The 18,728-nt window shown below is 46.1% G+C and overlaps 1 protein-coding gene across 3 annotated transcripts in view; it reads left to right on the top strand.

The window, feature by feature from the left end:
* Positions 1-4,246: 4,246 nt before the first annotated feature.
* The window catches only part of FANCC (FA complementation group C), a 190,638-nt gene continuing 176,156 nt past the window's right edge, over positions 4,247-18,728 (top strand). Inside the window, exons 1-3 of one of the 3 annotated variants that reach the window (XM_075599116.1) lie at positions 4,247-4,432; positions 6,135-6,385; positions 14,048-14,132. In XM_075599116.1, the coding sequence (XP_075455231.1) occupies positions 6,230-6,385; positions 14,048-14,132 (241 nt within the window). In that variant the 5' untranslated portion in view covers positions 4,247-4,432; positions 6,135-6,229. Of the gene's footprint in view, positions 4,433-6,134; positions 6,386-6,862; positions 7,099-14,047; positions 14,133-18,728 lie in introns of those variants that run through there. The other 2 variants (XM_075599121.1, XM_075599123.1) reach the window with 2 other exon arrangements.

Genomic DNA, 18,728 nt, shown 5'->3' with positions numbered 1-18,728 from the left:
GGCGTAACAAAGGTCTCTGCTTCCCAGTTAACCTTAGGACCTCTTCCCTGGGCTCTGGGGTATCAGCAGGGGATGTACCATGGGGTTGGGCCAGCACTGCAATGTCCTGAATCCCTTATTTTACGAGGGAGGAAGAAGAAAGCCCTGATGTCCCAATAGCCTTAGGGCGGTCTCCGCCAAGAGCCGCAAGCAGCAGAACAATGTCCTCCCTACGTGGTAGTGTGCAGTTGGCATCTACAGTCTTGGCACCACTCACCACTAGGGACAAGTCGATCTCCGGAGCGGGAACGCTGAGGGTACCGGCTGGTACCTTGGAAGTGGAGACCATCACGATGCTCTGCTGGGCTGTGGCACCCGCGATGCTCTGCTGGGCTGTGGCACCCGCGATGCTCTGCTGGGCTGTGGCATCCGCGATGCTCTGCTGGGCTGTGGCATCCGCGATGCTCTGCTGGGCTGTGGCACCCGCGATGCTCTGCTGGGCTGTGGCACCCACGATGCTCTGCTGGGCTGATGCAGTCACAGGAACCTCCCGGCATGGATGTACAGATGCAGCGGCTGTTATCCGATCATTTATCGAATTGGTTTTCGAGATTTCCCCGAAATCCTTTCAACATTTGCCACGACAGACTAATGGCCCATTGGATTAACACAGCATGTGTCCCTGCTGTCTTAATCCTAATAGGGTCTACCGATCTGTAATAGACGCGCAGTAAGATATAGGCTGAATCAGTCACTCTACCTGCGCGCCTCTAACAGGCGATCGCGGGATTTTTATTTTAAACACTACAGTATTTTTAGCAGGGGATCTCCGGAGCTGAACCACATTGATTTCAGGTCCAGGGACCCCCTACTTCCCGAGTTACAGGCCCCGTTATGGGGTGCTGGTAACTCCACCATATAAAAATCCGGTGGGTCACGTGACCGTGGGATTTGCACTTTGAAGGAGATACCGGCACCCCATAACGGGGCCTGTATCTCGAAAAGTAGGGGGTCCCCGACGCTGAAATCGACTTTGTTCAGCTCAGAAGACCCCCTGCTCCCGCACACTAGTATCAAGCAGTCCCCCTCCCCCAAAGAAAAAATTATTACCGTAGCATTTTATTTTTATTCATAGTGTGCGTGAGCAGGGGTTCTCCTGAGCTGAACAAAATTGATTTCAGCCTCAGGGAACCCCTGCTAACCGAGAAACAGGTCCCGGTATGTGCTGCCGGTATCCCCGCAATGGTAAAGGCCTCCGGTTATGTGACGCCGAGGATTTTTACATGGTGGAGACACCAGCCCCCCCATAATGGGGCCTGTTTCTCGGGAAGCAGGGGGTTCGCGAGGCTGAAATCAATGTAGTTCAGCTCAGGAGAACCCCTGCTCATGCACACTATGATTAAAAATAAAATGTAAGCAGTTTCATTGCCTTAGCGGCTAGGCGCTAAGGCAATGAAGGGGTTAAGGCACAATAGCAGGTATATTGGGGCAGAGGGGGTGAGTGAAGGGGGTACTTGGCCCTTCACTCACTCCCTCTGTCCCCAATAAACATTACAACAGGCCTGCACAACTCGTAAAGCGAGAAGGGCCGAAATGCTCCAAGGAAAAAAAATTTGGGCCGCACGGGTAAATCATCATCATCATCATCTCTCCTCCAGCACCTCTCATCATCATCCTCATATCTCCCCCAGAACCCCTCACTATCAACCTTTGCGATACTCCCCATCTATCTCTCATACCCCCATCTCTCCCCCCACCCACACACATAATACTCCCTCTCCACAAACACAGAATACCCCCCTGCACACCACACACATCCCACCGCCCCTGCACCTCACATCCTTCTCCCCCCCTGCACCTCACATCACTCTTCCCCCCTGCACCTCACTCTTCACCCCTGCACCTCACACCACTCTCCTCCCCTGCACCTCACACCACTCTCCCCCCCTGCACCTCACATCACTCTCCCCCCCTGCACCTCACATCACTCTCCCCCCTTGCACCTCCAATCATCCCCCCTGCACCTCCAATCACCCCCTGCACCTCCAACCACCCTCCCCTGCACCTCCAACCACCCTCCCCTGCACCTCCAATGACCCCTCCCCTGCACCTCCAATGACCCCCCCTTCACCTCCAGTGACCCCCCTTCACCTCCAATCACCCCCCCCTGCACCTCCAATCACCCCCCCCTGCACCTCCAATCACCCCCTCCCCTGCACCTCCAATCACCCCCTCCCCTACACCTCCAATCACCCCTGCACCTCACCCCCTGCACCTTGCATCACCCTTCCTGCACCTCACCTCCCCTGTACCTCACCTCCCCTGCACCTCACCTCAAATCACCCGCAGGGAATCGCCGCCATTTTTTTTTTTGAAAGTTTTTTTTTTTTTTTTTAATCTCATCGCGGGCCGCACAGAGAGGTCGGGTGGGCCGCATGCGGCCCGCGGGCCGTATGTTGTGCAGGCCTGCATTACAATATGTACTAACCACCAATACACAACCCACCCACCCTCTGTGCCCCCACATAAAAGCATTTTTTATTTTTCTGCACAGGATTGATACCGGAGGCTGTCGGGGGTCCCCGGGTAGTTCCCGTGGGTGTCTGGGGGGCCCCAGATGGTTCCCGCGGGTGTCCCGGGGGCCTCGGGGTGTTTTTTGCATGCTTTAACACTATAGCAATACTGTAAATGGGAAACAAAAAAAAACAGGCCCAAAATAAAACACATTACATAAAAATACATTAAAGATGCAAAAAAAAAAATTGATTGGTCTGGTGGCACTCCCATGCCCTGTGGGCATGAGCTGCACACAGACACACAGACACACGCAAACACACACAGAGACACACACACACAGACAGCTTTTTGCTGTCCTGGCAGAGGAGACAGCAAGCGCGCTTGGGAGGCGGGTATCACTGTGTGTGTGTCACTTGGTAGCTGTCAGTGTGTGTCAGGTCTGTGTGTTTGTGTGTCACTGGGGAACCTGTGTGTGTGTGTGTGTGTGTGTGTGTGTGTGTATATTATATAATATTTTAAAAATTAAAAAAAAAAGACATGTTGTGAGAATAAATTATTTATTAACATTGTGCAACTTTGATAAATGTATTCACGCACGTGCACGCAGACACATACACAGACACACAGACACACAGACACACAGACACACAGACACACAGACACACGCACATACACACACCACAGACACCTCTGTGCTGCCTCTGACAATGCCGGACCGGCTGCAGACCCATTGGATGGGAGTGGTCACGTGACCGCTCCTCCGCATCCCTGAGCGGCAAATTTCAAACTTGCCGCTCTCGGGGAAGTTTCTCCTCCTCCGCACGCATCAGCGCGCATGCGTTGGGAGAAACTATAGCTGCGCTGATAACAGATGCAGGGGCTTTGTGCATCTGTTCAGCGACGCTGAGTTCACTATGTCCTGGGCCTTAGGCTGAGTCCATAGAAGGACAAGCAGCGCTGAGCCGTGCGGACGCTCCGCGCTGAGCCCCTGCATCCTCCATGAGGATGTCTTTAGAGGGGGCTCACGCGAGCGTCCGCAGGCGTGCTGAGGCGCTGGATTTTTCAGCCAACAGCCAAACTGTTTTTCAGAGCGCTGTCGGCTGAAAGCATCCAATCAGCGCGGAGCAGCGTCAACGTCACCGTGACGTCGCGGGCGATTGGCCCAGCGACATCACTGCCCCGTCTCCCTCAGTCTCCCCCCGCCTCCCGATAGCGCCCGCTGGCTCGCTTGCATGGGCATGAAATCGCGCAGATTTCAGCAGGCGAGCCTCAGCGTCAGCGCGCCTCAGCCCTTCTACCCCCTCTTAAGCATTGAAAATAGGCATTTCTGCTCCGCAAATAAAACACAAATAGTAGCAATGAAAACGATCCGCTAGTTAATGCCTTTTTACATTCACTGATGTTGTTTCAACATTATCGGTTGTCAAATGTTTTAGTAGTTCACGGCGGTGTTAATAGGAATAGTCTTGGCTACCAATACAATAAAGTGCAGGATCAACCATACGACAAACAACAAATGTAATTGTGCTTTATCATGATCAAAGTAAGTATGCACACACAACTTTACACGAGAACAGTTTAGACAAACACAACACGCTGGCACGCGTCCCTTGCAACCAAGGGACCTTAAACCAGCCGTCAGATCACATAACACGGTGTGCATCCGCAGCAGTGCAGTTGTGCAGCTTGTGCTTCCTTCCTAGTTGGCGCGCAGTTGTGTTTCCCTCACTGACTCTAAGCGCCGCCCCGAATGTGAATAGGGTCTCTCTGCTGCCCCGTCTCTTCCGGGCTGCAGTGCAGAGAGTGGACCTGTGCATTGGGACCCGCGTGTCTGCTGGTGCCTGGTCCCGGGTTCTAGCTGTGGGGGGCGCTGCAGCTGCTGTAGCATTTCAGTGCTGGCTCTTCTACCCCGGGAATCACAGGAGCTGCTGTTATGGTGCGTAGTGTAACTGTTATGGTCAGGTACTTTCTGTTATTATTTTAGAAACGTTATATTCAATTGGTAACAAATGCATCACGGTGTAATGCTAATAAGGCAAAAGTAGGACATACACAGATGTAAACATTCACTGAAGTCAGTGAGATATGACAGGTCTCAGTTGGTGTGGACAAGGGGGCAAACCCATCCGAGTGGCCCTTATACATTGGCGCACTTCAGTTACACGCACCATGTGCCCACTGGGGCACATCAGATACATACACTGTTTGCCCACTGGGGCACATAAGATACATGCACTGTTTGCCCACTGGGACATATCAGAAACATGCACCGTGTGCACTGTGGCGCTCATCAGATACATGGACTGTGCCCACTGGCGCACATCAGATACACGCACCGTTTGCCCACTGGCACACATCAGATATATGCACTGTGTGCCCACTGGTGCACAAAAGACATGCACCTGGTGTCCACTGGCACTCATCAGAAACATGCACTGTGTGCCCACTGGCGCTCATCAGATACATGCACCATGTGCACTCTGGCGCTCATCAGAAACATGCATCGTGTGCCCACTGGTGCTCATCAGAAACGTGCACTGTGTGCCACTGGGGCTCATCAGACACGCACCGTGCGCACTCTGGCGCTCATCAGAAACGTGCACTGTGTGCCACTGGGGCTCATCAGACACGCACCGTGTGCCCACTGGGGCTCATCAGAAATGTGCACTGTGTGCCACTGGGGCTCATCAGACACGCACCGTGTGCCCACTGGGGCTCATCAGACACGCACCGTGCGCACTCTAGCGCTCATCAGAAACGTGCACTGTGTGCCCACTGGGGCTCATCAGAAACGTGCACTGTGTGCCCACTGGGGCTCATCAGAAACGTGCACTGTGTGCCCCTGGTTCTCATCAGACACGCACCGTATGCCCACTGGGGCTCATCAGACACACACCGTGCGCACTCTGGCGCTCATCAGAAACGTGCACCGTGTGCCCACTGGGGCTCATCAGACACGCACCGTGTGCCCACTGGGACTCAGACAGGCACCATGTGCCCACTGGGGCACATCAGACACGCACCGTGGGCCCACTGGTGCTCATCAGGTACATGCACCGTGTGCCCACTGGTGCTCATCAGATATATGCACTGTGTACCCACTGGGGCTCATCAGACACGCACCGTGTGCCCACTGGGGCTCATTAGACAGGCACCGTGGGCCCACTGGGGCTCATCAGGTACATGCACCGTGTGCCCACTGGTGCTCATCAGATATATGCACTGTGTACCCACTGGTGCACAAAAGACAGGCACCGGGTGCCCACTGGCACTCATCAAGTACACACACCGTGTGCCAACTGGCACTCATCAGGTACACGCACCGCGTGCCGACTGGCGCTCATCAGGTACACGCACCGTGCGCCCACTGGGGCTCCTCAGACACGCACCGTGTGCCCACTAGCTTTATCAAAAAAATAGTCAAATATAGCACTTTATCGTAAAGAAAAAAAATATAGCTATACAGTGTGTCAGTAATGTGGGGGATTACCCTTATTTGCTGATAACTGTAGCAGCCAGGTGCTTTGGTTCTCCATACTAATGTAGCTTCCATGTGCAATATTTTTTGTACTACCAGTGGTACCTGTGCCAAACATTAAGAACAACAAAATGGCTAATTGTTTAATTTCTCTTTTCAGCTTTCTAACGCCTTCGCTCCTCAATGAGACAACGTTGACGACGATGTAACTTACACGGTGTCCCCTTTGGTAACCCCATCTGTTTTTTGGGGGGGATGGCCCAAGTAGCTGTGCTAAACTTTGAGTGTTGGCTGAATAAAGTTGTTGAGTGGGGTCAGACAACCACTTTGGAATCCCAGCAAGATGTCTGCCTTCACCTGCCTAAATTACAGGAGTTCCTGCTTCAGATTTATGAAACTCTGAAACACATGGTAAGTAGCTTACTGCAAGAAATGAACTGTTTTTAAGACGGTCTGAGCAACAGCCAGCACCCCTGATATCATCAAACCGTCAATCTCACAGTAGTTAAGAGGCTTGTGTTGTTGACCTAGTGTGTGCTTGTGGACCAGAATAGCAAATTTCGGAGTAAAAACACAGATAACTGGTTTCCTTGTCTTCTGATTTATTGTGAGAGACGTTCCATTGGCGTTAACATTTTTCAAATGAATAATAACTTGATTCTGGTAAGCATATCATATTTTATTGTTCAGACACGAGGATTATATTTTATTGTTTTATATGCTAAATGGAATACACGTCTGCTGACCTGGTAGGCTTTGTTTTAAATCTTTTCCTTAACCCTTTGAGTGCCTCAAGACGTACCCTGTACATCACAAGGGCTGCCCCTCTTGGTGCCCTATATGTACGGGGTACGTCATGCTGCAAATGTCCATATTCTAGGGTTAGATGGATTGGAGACGTCAACACAATCAGAATGTCAGTGCTGTATCCCCCGTTCATGTCGTGAGGATGCCTACTCGTGATCACTGCACCAAACGATCAGGGGGTTGAGATCAAAATGACCACCAAATCTTGCGAGTCCTACAGGCCCAACAGGAAGCCGCAACTTAATCATGGAGATGACGTTGCAGCTTCCTTTTGGATGACTTGAAATACCCAGGAAGTAACACTGGCAACTAAACCGGTAAGTATCTTGGGAATCGAGTGTACACGAAGCTCAAAATAGAGCGATTTAGCCCCAGAGGAACACCCCCTGTTCAAATTATGTAAAAAAAAAAACCCACTGACATTTAGTGGGATTGCGGCTTTAATCATTCACTGCCGGCGGAATCTGCAACTCAGTGCTCTGCAGGGTGTTTTGGCAGCAAAGAGGTTCCATTTTGTCCCTTTTAATCTGGTACTTGCAGTCCATCCCATGTAGGAACGTCACTAGGCTTTCTTAATGTGTTTCAGTCGGTCTGCCTGGGTAGTCTTGTAACATGATATGTCTTCAGAAATGGAACAGGAATCAAGTGAAAAAGCCATAAGGTGTCTTTGTGGAATAGCACAGCTTACTTAATATGCCCTTAACATTGCCCCAATTGGTTTTCCATCTAAACTTGCCCTTTGCTTTACTCCTTTACCTATAAAAAGAAAATACTTCAATACAAAGGAGTACTTAAGTGAAAATGTGCTCTTGAGGTTTACAAATGTGTTCTGGTACATTCTATGGTACGTGGCTTTTATTCTTGCATTGTTTGGTGGGGACGGGTTGTTTTTATTTTATTTGCTTTGGGGGAACCCACAGAGCTCTGCCGCACTGTTTCCACGGAACCCGTGACTGCCGGTAAATTAACCATTGAATATCTGCTTGGACGGCTCACTATTGGTGACTCCAGTGGCCATATTGGTTATTTTTTGTTTAATTTTTTTTTTTGCCAGAACCTGGTAAAATGTCAAAGTTACACATACCGACAACGAAGGTGGGTGGTGGGGTCCACGGATATGAGATCGCCCTAGTAAGGATTGCTTTAACCTAGTTTTTTCTGTGCTTGGCTACCCATCCCCTTTTTTTTTTTTTTTAACTTTCTACACTATGGGTTCTCAAGCCCGCCCCAACAAGTTAGGTTTTTAGGATATCCCTGCTTCAACCAAGGTGGTTCAATCAGTGGCTGAATCAAAGACTGAGCCACCTGTGCTAAAAAAGGAATTTTATTTAAAGCCTGACTGAAGCCTCTTGCAGACTGGAGTTGAGAACTCTGCCCTACACGAATCCTATATACAGGCATTCAGTATTGTATCATTTGGACATTTGGTAAATATTCATACTGGCTGAAATGGGGATATGTTCCTCAATCTTCACAGTCTCACAATGTATTCCACCGTACGGATAAATGAGCCCGTGGCCTTGCCAACCCAATTAGTCCAATTCTTATTATCTTTTGGCCGATCAAATTACTCGCAGACGGCAGGTCCATGTACTTAAAGATTAATGTGCTCTATTAATAGCAATAGTAAACAACAGCATCTCTGGCTTGCTAGTAATAACTGTTGCAGCAGGGCAATAACCGTGATTTATCACAGGGCTGTAATGAGCAAAGTATGCCATTTTGTCCTTCGTGCTGCTGCTATGGTACAGTTATTAAGTTGGCTCTCAATGGACTGTCTCTGTGTATGGCCCCAGCAAGTCTAGAGTGAGTGCTGCATGTAAAACAAAGATGTTGTGTGTTTATTGCACCAGCAGGAGATGGTTATCAGGTTATTTTTACATGTACATTATCCCCGCTCAGCACCCACTTTAAAAGTTTATGTTGAAGGTATAAATCTTATGAGCAGGTAGAGAACCACTAGATTGTGCCACCATGTTAAAAAGAAAACAAACCCCAAAACAGAGAGGAATTTAATTGGAAGACTATATATTTTTTTTATTGCATTTCATAATTCCTCTAGAACAGTGGTTGTCATATAGTACTGTACTGGGGACCAGTTTAAACCTCATATGGAGGGTCATCATACTTTCTGATATGTTTAGCATTGTGTTTCTCAGCTTGTGCTCCCTTGACCACAAATGGTCAGCAAAGCCTTTCAAATTTCAATTCATGTTCAGGCAGCTCTATCTGACTGCATCCTCTATCGCCACTAAAGGCTAACAATTGGATATAGTATTTTCTTAACTGTATGGAATTATATATAGATATAGACGTTTTTGTATGGTAGTGTAGTAGTCCACAGTATGAATGAAAATGTTTGAGGACCTCAATTATAAACTTACAAATGACTGGACCTGAATGTAAAAAACAGCCAACTGTACAAATATGCCGGCACACTGCAGAGTTAGCAAAGTCATACTGCAGGAGAGGGGCCTAAAGGGAATTTGGGGACCATAGTTTGAAAACCTAGACTAACAATAACATGAGCCACTTGTGACTATTGTTCTGTAGAATCTCCTTTGACCTGGGTGTTCTTCAGTGCCTCAAAACAATGGATGCCGATATGTTTGACTATGCATCCTTATTTACTCAGCATAAATATAAGTTGACACTTATATGGTAATGCATATTCAATTAGAGCTAAATCCCTCCCAACATGGTTTTGAGAGACACACAACTATATTTAGCAGCCTGTTTTGTTCATTTCTCCTTCTTGCGACCTCCACATTAGAAATATTATTTTCTGTGGAATAAAGGGTGGCCATCTTGATCTGTTTTCAAAAAATAGTCAGGATTCACTATGCTCCTGCAGTATAAGGCTGCGTCTTGGGTTGCAGCAGCCGTGCGGAGGCGCGCTGAGGGAAAGCGGGTTCTTTCCCTGGCCTTGGTTAGCGTGCCGTCGGGGGGGGGGGGGGGGGGGCAGTGACGTCACGGAGCTGGTTCGCCCTCATTGGGCAAACCGCTCACGTGACCGGCCCTGCGCTTGAAACGAAAATTTGGATAAGACCTACGCTTCCGCACGCTTGCGCGAGCCCCTGCTAAAGCCGCTCTCATAGCGGCTGCAGGGGCTCACTGGTAAGCGAGAGCGCGCCTCAGCACGTTGCCCGAGGCCTAAGTGTTATCGAAGCTCGATCCAGCCTTAATTGGCATGGACTTGAATGACTGTTAATGCAGATGGATCTCTGAGTGGTAGCTCTTATTAGAGCTTTATGAACCCCGGCACTCAGTAAGTTTCAGGCAGGTGTCTGAAACATAAATGAGCTTTAAGGGTCTGTAACAGGGACGTATCACTGTTTGAGAGAAACTGCCTCTAAATCCAGCAGCGTGCTGGTTAATTGCACATATGCAATCAACCAGACTACACCTGGCTGATTAGGACTCTGAGAAAAAGCTTGATGTGAGAAACAGGAGAGAGATTTCCTTAGCTTACATTTGGGCTGACATAAGGAGAAGGAGGACTGCAGAGATTTCCTTAGCCCACAACTGGGCTGACCTGAGGAAAAGATGATGTCTTGATGCACACAGAAGGACTGTATGCTAACAGCAAGACAAGGGCAGAAGACCTCTATACCTGGACACAGAGAGTGTCATAGCACACAAGGATGCTGACCCAGGAGAGCAGAGAGGCCTTCCCCTACAGCTACAACAGCAAAAACAGATAAGAGGACTGTTTGTGTGTGTGTATATGTATATGTATGTATACATACACATACATACATAAATACATACATAGTCCTCGACAAATGCATTTTAACCCCTGGCGGGGTGCTACGGAAGCATTTTCCTCCGTCTCCAACTCCTCTAATTGCACTTAAAATGCCAACAGGACGCTACGACGTCACGTGTCAAGGAGGCAGCGTGCGCCGCACGAGTATTGTCAGGCCCCCCCCCCCCGACCTTAGCCTCACCCTATAGGAGCGTGGGAGGGGCGGGGTGCCGTCAGACAAGACAGGAGCCACTAGGAGTGTTGCGGGTGCCGGGGGGACGTGTCTGCACACTGTGTCAGTCACCCACCCAGACTAGTCACGCTCAATTCTTATTAGGAATTTATTCCATTTTTTAAAAGTGGGGGCGGGGCTAGTTGGCGAGTAGATTTTCTTGGTTCGGCGAGTAGATTTTTGGGTGATTTGTCAATATATATATGTATGTGTATATATATATATATATATATATATATATATGTGTGTAATGTATAGTTTGACAGCGCCCGGATGTGTACCAGCCTCACAGCAGACTCTTGATGGCACACAGATCGTCAAAAATAGTTAACACAGATGACCTGTATGAATTACAATTATACAAAATATATAATAGGAACTCGGATTGTGGTTGATTGTAAATGGTGAGTGTGAAAGTATGAAAAAATTAAATAAAAAAATATATGAAAAAAATGTGAAAAAACACAGTATAAAAATCTATACAAAACACACAAATAATGAAAAAAATTTACGTGTAAAAATGATAAAAATTGTGTTCCTTCACATTAATGATGGGTATTCTTTGTAAGGAAATTTGGAACGTTCGGGCTGCTTCTTCTTTGGGGTCAGCAACCTCCCAGCGATTCTAGTAGAGAAAAAAGAGAAAAAGCGCCCGATCCATGTGTAAAATCCAAATACAAAGTTTTAATAAAAAATGACAAGACAAATGCACACTCACAATTTGTCAATGCAATAAAAGCATTGTATGGGTAAACCCATGCGCCAACATGTGTCTGCTCGCCGACCGCTTGCTTCGTTACGTCAGACCTCACTGCTGCCGGTGTATCACGAAGAATCGTCCCTCCAGCAATTCAGATGAACAGCCTGTGGTTCCTGGCCGGTTGTGTTGGTTATTTCGTGCGGCTCAGGTAATGTCTTCCCCTTACTGGCAAAAGACATATGAGCTAGTTCACCACCGTAGTTCGGCAAAACCACGTGCCCTACGCGTTTCTTCCGGTAACGGATTTCATCATATACCAACCAAATTGATGCTTTGTAAGTGTCTCCTATTGAGACCGGCCTGTGCTGAAGCGCTTCCTTGACGTATATTCTTGCACCATGTCTAATCTTTTCCAGGGGAATCCCTGTGAGCCAGGGGTTTGAGGAATTGGTGACTAATTAGTTGGCACAAATATCCTGATATTTAAAATTCCAAATATTTACAAACATATCACAAAGCAGAAAAAAGCATGCAAGTGACTATTTAAAAAATAATAATTTGTGTGGCTGTGTGGAATAATTTTCCCATTGTGTTCTGCTCAAGGATGTGTTCTCTCTACCCAGTTTGTATCTAAAGCCCTCTCTGCCTAGAGCCTTTCTCACTCACTGCCCCACACCTCTGGAATGCTCTTCCCCCTCAATGTCCGACTAGCATCCCCTCTATCCACCTTTTTAAGACCATCTTAAAACCCACCATTTTAACGAAGCATATGAGTAGCTCCATGGCTGGTACAATATACCTCATATATCGACCTTGGCCCCCTGCAGACGCACTTAACAGAACACCCTCCTACTGTCTCTGTACGTTCTTCCCACTTCCCTCTTAGATTGTAAGATCTTTGAGGCAGGGACTCCTTTTCCTAATGTTACTTTTATGTATGAACCGCTTACTCCCATTATTTGTATTATTTGTTATTTATATTATGCCACGTGTATTACTGCTGTGAAGCGGCATGTACATTAAGGGCACTATATAAATAAAGATATACATACATACATACATACATAGATAGATTCATTGTAGACAATTAGTTCTGTACACAGTAATGTGAAGGTTAGTTAGTGTATGAATCTTTGCATTACAGCTAGCTTAACACGACTCTGGGTGAATGATGTTGATATCTGCTTGATGTCAACAAATATGTTTCCTAACGTCTAAACACAAAAAAAAGAAAGTGTAACATAATTAAATACCAGCACTCACTGTCTAATAGCCTCAATCTGATGAAACGCGTAGGGAAGGTGTGCAGTGGACTTTCCAACGCTTGCCATTTGAACTGCTGAGAATCTGTACCGGTCCGGTATCTTGGACGATTCCCGTGACGTCATCCGCTGGTCCGCGGCATCTACCGTCCCCGGTGGGAACTAAAGATCATCTGGTGGTGTGTACCGGGTGAGAGACCATCGTGGAGCGCCTGATACGTCAGTTCCTGCAGGCAGTGAACAACGGAGGCAGCAATCTGTTCCAGTGGAGTCACGGAGGGACTACAGCAGCAAAGCAGCGTTTCCTGGTCCTAGGAGCATGAGTATATCTCATACAATGCTTTTAAATGTTTTATGTTTGTGAGTTCATTTTTATTGAGATTTTTGGGAATTAAATATATCGATTTTTGCACAGTAATGCACTAGGATCTGGCGCTTTTTTTCTTCTATCTTTCTATACATACATACATAGATAGATTCATTGTAGACAATTAGTTCTGTACACAGTAATGTGAAGGTTAGCTAGTGTATGAATCTTTGCATTACAGCTAGCTTAACACGACTCTGGGTGAATGATGTTGATATCTGCTTGATGTCAACAAATATGTTTCCTAACGTCTAAACACAAAAAAAAGAAAGTAACATAATTAAATACCAGCACTCACTGTCTAATAGCCTCAGTGGCTCTGCTCCTTCAGCTGCTCGTGTGGAGTGCTGAGCACTCCACACGAGCAGCTGAAGGAGCAGAGCCACTGAGGCTATTAGACAGTGAGTGCTGGTACTTACGTAGATTTGTTAGTACTATACAGGGGAATAAGGGTCCCCTTTTGTTCCGTGCACCCTGCAATTGCATATATTTAACACCATCAGAGTGCTGTCTATCGTCCCCTTTTACCCTAACATAATTAAATGTTCCCCTAAAGCAGTGTTTCCCAACTCCAGTCCTCAGGGAACCCCCAACAGGTCAGGTCTTGAGGATATCCCTGCTCCAGCACAGGTGGCTCAGTCAAAATGACTGAGCCGCTAACTGACCCACCTGTGCTGGAGCAGGGATATCCTTAAGAGCTGATCTGTTGGGGTTCCCTGAGGACTGGAGTTGGGAAACACTGCCCTAAAGATACATGGTTAAAGCCGCAGTAGAATAATGTTACAGACCTCGCTTAAAGGGCACTGCTTTCCCACAAACTTCATATACCTTTGCACAAACTGAATAGCTCCGTAAAACGTTAAAGTAGGGTTTGCAGTTGTTTTCATTAAGGACTATGTTCACATATTGATGATGTGAATTTAGGTTGCACTTAAATATCAATTTTCTTCCTTGTAGAAGCCTGGTGCAGCTATTCAGAGCTTTCCCGCAATTGGCCAGCTCCTGGGAAGACTTTGCTGGAATCCCTTCGTGGTATCGCACGGTAAGAACTGCATGCTTTTCTGTATCGCCTTTTTACTGCTCCATTCCCACAATAGGTTTGTAGTCATTTGCCTTGTCCAAGACACTTGATTGTGGAATAAACAGCTGGTCATCATTGTAATCTACAAGTCTGTGTGTCAATGCTTAATGCAGAAGTGATGTTTGATTTTGAGTGCGCGTCTGTGTACATTTGCACACACAGGCCCATTTCTGCCAGCTGACATATTTTCTTTAAACCATTTCTTAAGCCATTTTGGTAACTTTATTTTTTTGCCTGAATTCCTATTTTCGCGTCTTACCCTTCTTCCTTCCCCTGCATTAACACAGATGGTTCATTTCCAAGCATCACCCTTTACATCATCTCAGTACTATTCATACACAGCGTCAATCTACAGCCACTTTCCTGGTGTGTGCAACAGCTGGGATTTCTCATCCCCCCTCCCTACCCCCCAAAAAGTTCTTTCAACATTTGTGGTCTTCATTCTTCCAGGGATGGTTTTTATGTTCCGTTCTTTAGAAACTTCAGAAATCCACCCCACTCCCTGGTTCTTAATTACACTACTTCTAACATATTCCCTTCTCTGTTATGCTGAGCATGCATTCTGTGTGTGGGGAGCAGGGAAGGCATTAAACTTATTTTACTACTGTGGTGGAGTCGTGGTCGAGTTATTTTCTCATTGTGAAACAGGAAATCATAATCGTGTTGTTTAAAAGTCTGCTCTAAAAGAGTTGACTCTTAATTGCAAAGTTTCCAACATTCAAATTGTAATTGACCATATTGGATGAACGCTGAGGTTCTGATTAAAAAAAAACGAAACATGAAATTAAAACAGAGTGCTATCCATATATATCCCGAAACCCTGATCCCAAGCAACCTGTGGAGTTTATATAACCTGTGAATCTGCGACATCATAAAAACCATTTGTTAAAATGAAAGAAAAGGTTAGCTGTGGAAAGTCTCCTAAGCAATTGATCTGCAGAGATGTTTGTCAGCGGGGGGCCAGAGCAGGCCTACAGGCTTGCTGGACATTTATTGCAAAAAACTGCTTTAAATCCGTATTAACATCCTTGATCACCTGATGAAAATATAGTGGCTAATTAAAGGAGCTTGCATTGGCCATCCTTGGCAAGTAAATTGTATTTGAGGTAAGGTTTTTAGCTTCTGAATGGAGAAGAAAATATGGAAGAGAGGAATTCCTTGTAGGATATCTTTTGAATGGCATTCTTCTGTGGGTTATAGCTCCATTTTAAGGCAATTAACTATTTTAATTAGAACCCATAATAGCCTGCCTTTACAGAGTCTGTTGAACTAATCATGCATCCATAAGGTCTGTTAGTCGAAGTCAAAAATGCTTTTGCCTTCATTTTGTTGAAGGAACTTCGGCTATTGAAAAATGTCACGTTTTATCTCGACAACAGATTGGACTGCCTTTGTTTCATTTTGCAATATACTTTGTCATATGGAAATATGGTTGGAATAAGCTGCACATGTAAGTAGAAAAGATGTCCTCCGGCGCGTTGACTCCAGTAAAATGTGTGTGTGTGTGTGTGTGATTACCACCACTATTAAGGTTATGGTGGGTTAAAAAAGTGACTAAAACCCTCCACACGTAAATATTCCTGTATATTCATTTGCATGTCTTAGACAGGTCTGGAACCCTGTCTTTCACCATTATCACCCAGCAAACAGCACTTCCACTGCAGCAAGGGATTCTGGGAAATGACATGCAAATGAGCACACAGTGCCACTTTTTATCTCATGCTCACATTACATGAGCAACCCTTAGCCAATGCATGCTGCTTTAAACACAGCTTTCAAGGACTTGATAGATGCAAAGTCAGTTAACCCACTCACAGACATGTTTCAACCTTGATGGGTATCATCAGTGTGAGGCTGGCTTGCTGACATTTGAGCAAATGTCAGCAAGCCAGCCTCACACTGATGATACCCATCAAGGTTGAAACATGTCTGCGAGTGGGTTAACTGACTTTGCATCTCCCAAGTCCTTGCTTAAAAGCTGTGTTTAAAGCAGCATGCATTGGCTAAGGGTTGCTCATGTAATGTGAGCATGAGATAAAAAGTGGCACTGTGTGCTCATTTGCATGTCATTTCCCAGAATCCCTTGCTGCAGTGGAAGTGCTGTTTGCTGGGTTATAATGGTGAAAGTGGATGTTTGAACTGGGGCGCTCCCTGGGATGTGTGGCTAGTAAATACTACAACGCCTGGGATGTATTAAAATATTAAAAAATGTATAAATTATGTTGTTGTGTAAAAGAGTATAAAAATATATACTGGCCCTTTGTGATGGTTTTTTGCCTGCTGCTTGACCTTGAAGAAGGGAACCTGACGAAGCTTACTGCGAAACGCGTTGTTCCCTGCCGGAGCTCATTGAGAGAGGGACCCAGACGACCGCAGGACATCCGGTGTAGATCCTCTCTTCCGGTTCCACAGCCGGACGCGTCTGTGAGAACACCAACGGAGGAGATCTTGCAGGATCAAACCACGCGGCTGATGCTGGGCAACAAGAGTTGCAATTCAGTGTGTGTGTTCATTGTTTATTCACTTTGTTTTTATAACGTTTATTCTTGTTTATGTTTATGTTTTAACTGTTACCATTAAAGATCTGTTTATATTGCTAATCCTGGTTTTGCATACATTTTTGGTCTATGGGCAACGGGGAGAGGAGCCACTCACACACCACACCTATTTGGGGGATAGTTTGCTGAGACGATTCTACATCACCTATACAGGCTGACATCACCCTCTGAGGGAATGAACTCACATTAGGCCGTGTGAGTTTTTTGTTTATTGGCACTCCACTAGGAGTCTGCACTTACCAACTACAGTCTGCGTTGAGGGCGAAGTCTCACACAAGCCCGTGTGAGTCACTGAAACTATCTGTTTACGTTTCATTGATTGTATATCTAGTGGCAATCCACTATCACCCCATCCATCACATCCTCCACCTCCCGCCTCCCCCCCTCATCCCCCACACATGTGGTTGCATGCACTAATACTGTGTTTTATTCCATTTTTATTTCCATCTTTTATTCAACTCCATTCTGTTCCATCAACATCGTGAGGTCCATGAGTTTTGCGCTGACCGTCTTCATACTCCCATTGATAATGGTGAAAGACAGGGTTGCAGACCTGTCTAAGACATGCAAATGAATATACAGGAATATTTACAGTTGATATATATATAATATATAGGATAAATGCAGAAAGACAACAATGTATTAATAAAGGTTTTCAACCTATTAAAATACTTTTAGTAAATTCATGCACTTACAAATTAATTGTAGTTCTTGTTCTATGCATTCATTTGGAGTTGCAGAGGTTAATCAGGACAGGCTAGAACTTCAACGGATCTAAAATGTATGATATAAGTAAGAAAGCGAAAAGATCATGGCACAGTGAATTTATTACAAGAGACTTGATCACAGCAATATTGCACTTACAGCCAGCACTTGGTAAAAACAACGTTTTTGGATAGCTTCCCAGTGTGTAGAGTAATGGACTCTCAGCTTCTGTTGGTGGTCCGGCTCACACTCTAGGCTCCACAGAGTCCAAATCCCCCTCGCTGATCTTTGCCTGCTCTGTCCGTTCACTCAGGATTCTTAATGAGGAGAGACCCTCTGCCTCTCCTTCCCTCCAATACCGTGCGCACGGTCAGTGGGGAGCTAAGAAGAGATTTTCCACAGCGGTGTCTCCGGTCCCGCTTGCAGCCGCAAACGGGGAAACTACAAAGGCGCTCAGCTGGCAATCACAGCAAAGGGAGATCCACGCATCACAGGAGCTGCGGTGGCTTGTAAGGACCAATCCAACGCGTTTCGCAGCTGCTTCGTCAGGGATATCTTTCTGCATTTATATATCAATTATACTGGAGTCAACGCACCGGAGGACATCTTTTCTACTTTGCTCACATTTTGGAGGGATGTGGAACTCTCTCCTGGACTCTGGCAGCTGGACTTCAGTATATTTAATTGGACTTTGTATCTTTTTCCATTCACAATTTGTTGCACGATTTTTCTATATTTAAGTAGGCAGTGTATAGCGCTACTTTTATTTCTTCTTTGCAAATGCAAGTACACTCATCCTGATGGGGGGGGGGCTAAATCTTGGTTCTTTAATATTTCTCCTGAAGTATGAACTTTATAGACAACGAGGAGAAGTCCACTCTCTCCTTAGCCCGGGCTTCAGTAGGAAGCTATTGGTTTGGCTTTAGGTTTGCGGGGAAGGGTCTGTCATCAGAAAGTGGGAAACCTGGTATGAGAGGACATCAGAACGTACAGTATAAGGCTTTGGGCTTATTATACAGGATATTAAATTGCAAGCTTTTCAAAGTAGAGATGCACTTTTCTGTGATGAACACAGAGTTCACTGTCATCCCTATACCAAAATATTAAGAGATAATAAAAAAAAAGTAAATAGTCAGAGGGTCAATGGCAGTCTATTATCTTTAGGTATTCAGTATTCTGGGCTATGCCAGAGAATCCCAGTCATTACCACAGTGATCACACCCGCCATTTTAATTACAATGAAATATAAATCAAAATAAGTTAAGGGCACAGACAACAGAACAGCAAATGAGAA

Source organism: Ascaphus truei, chromosome 1 (genome assembly GCF_040206685.1).
Source record: "Ascaphus truei isolate aAscTru1 chromosome 1, aAscTru1.hap1, whole genome shotgun sequence".
Lineage (NCBI taxonomy): Eukaryota > Metazoa > Chordata > Amphibia > Anura > Ascaphidae > Ascaphus > Ascaphus truei.
This window is presented reverse-complemented; position numbering and strand designations above follow the sequence as displayed.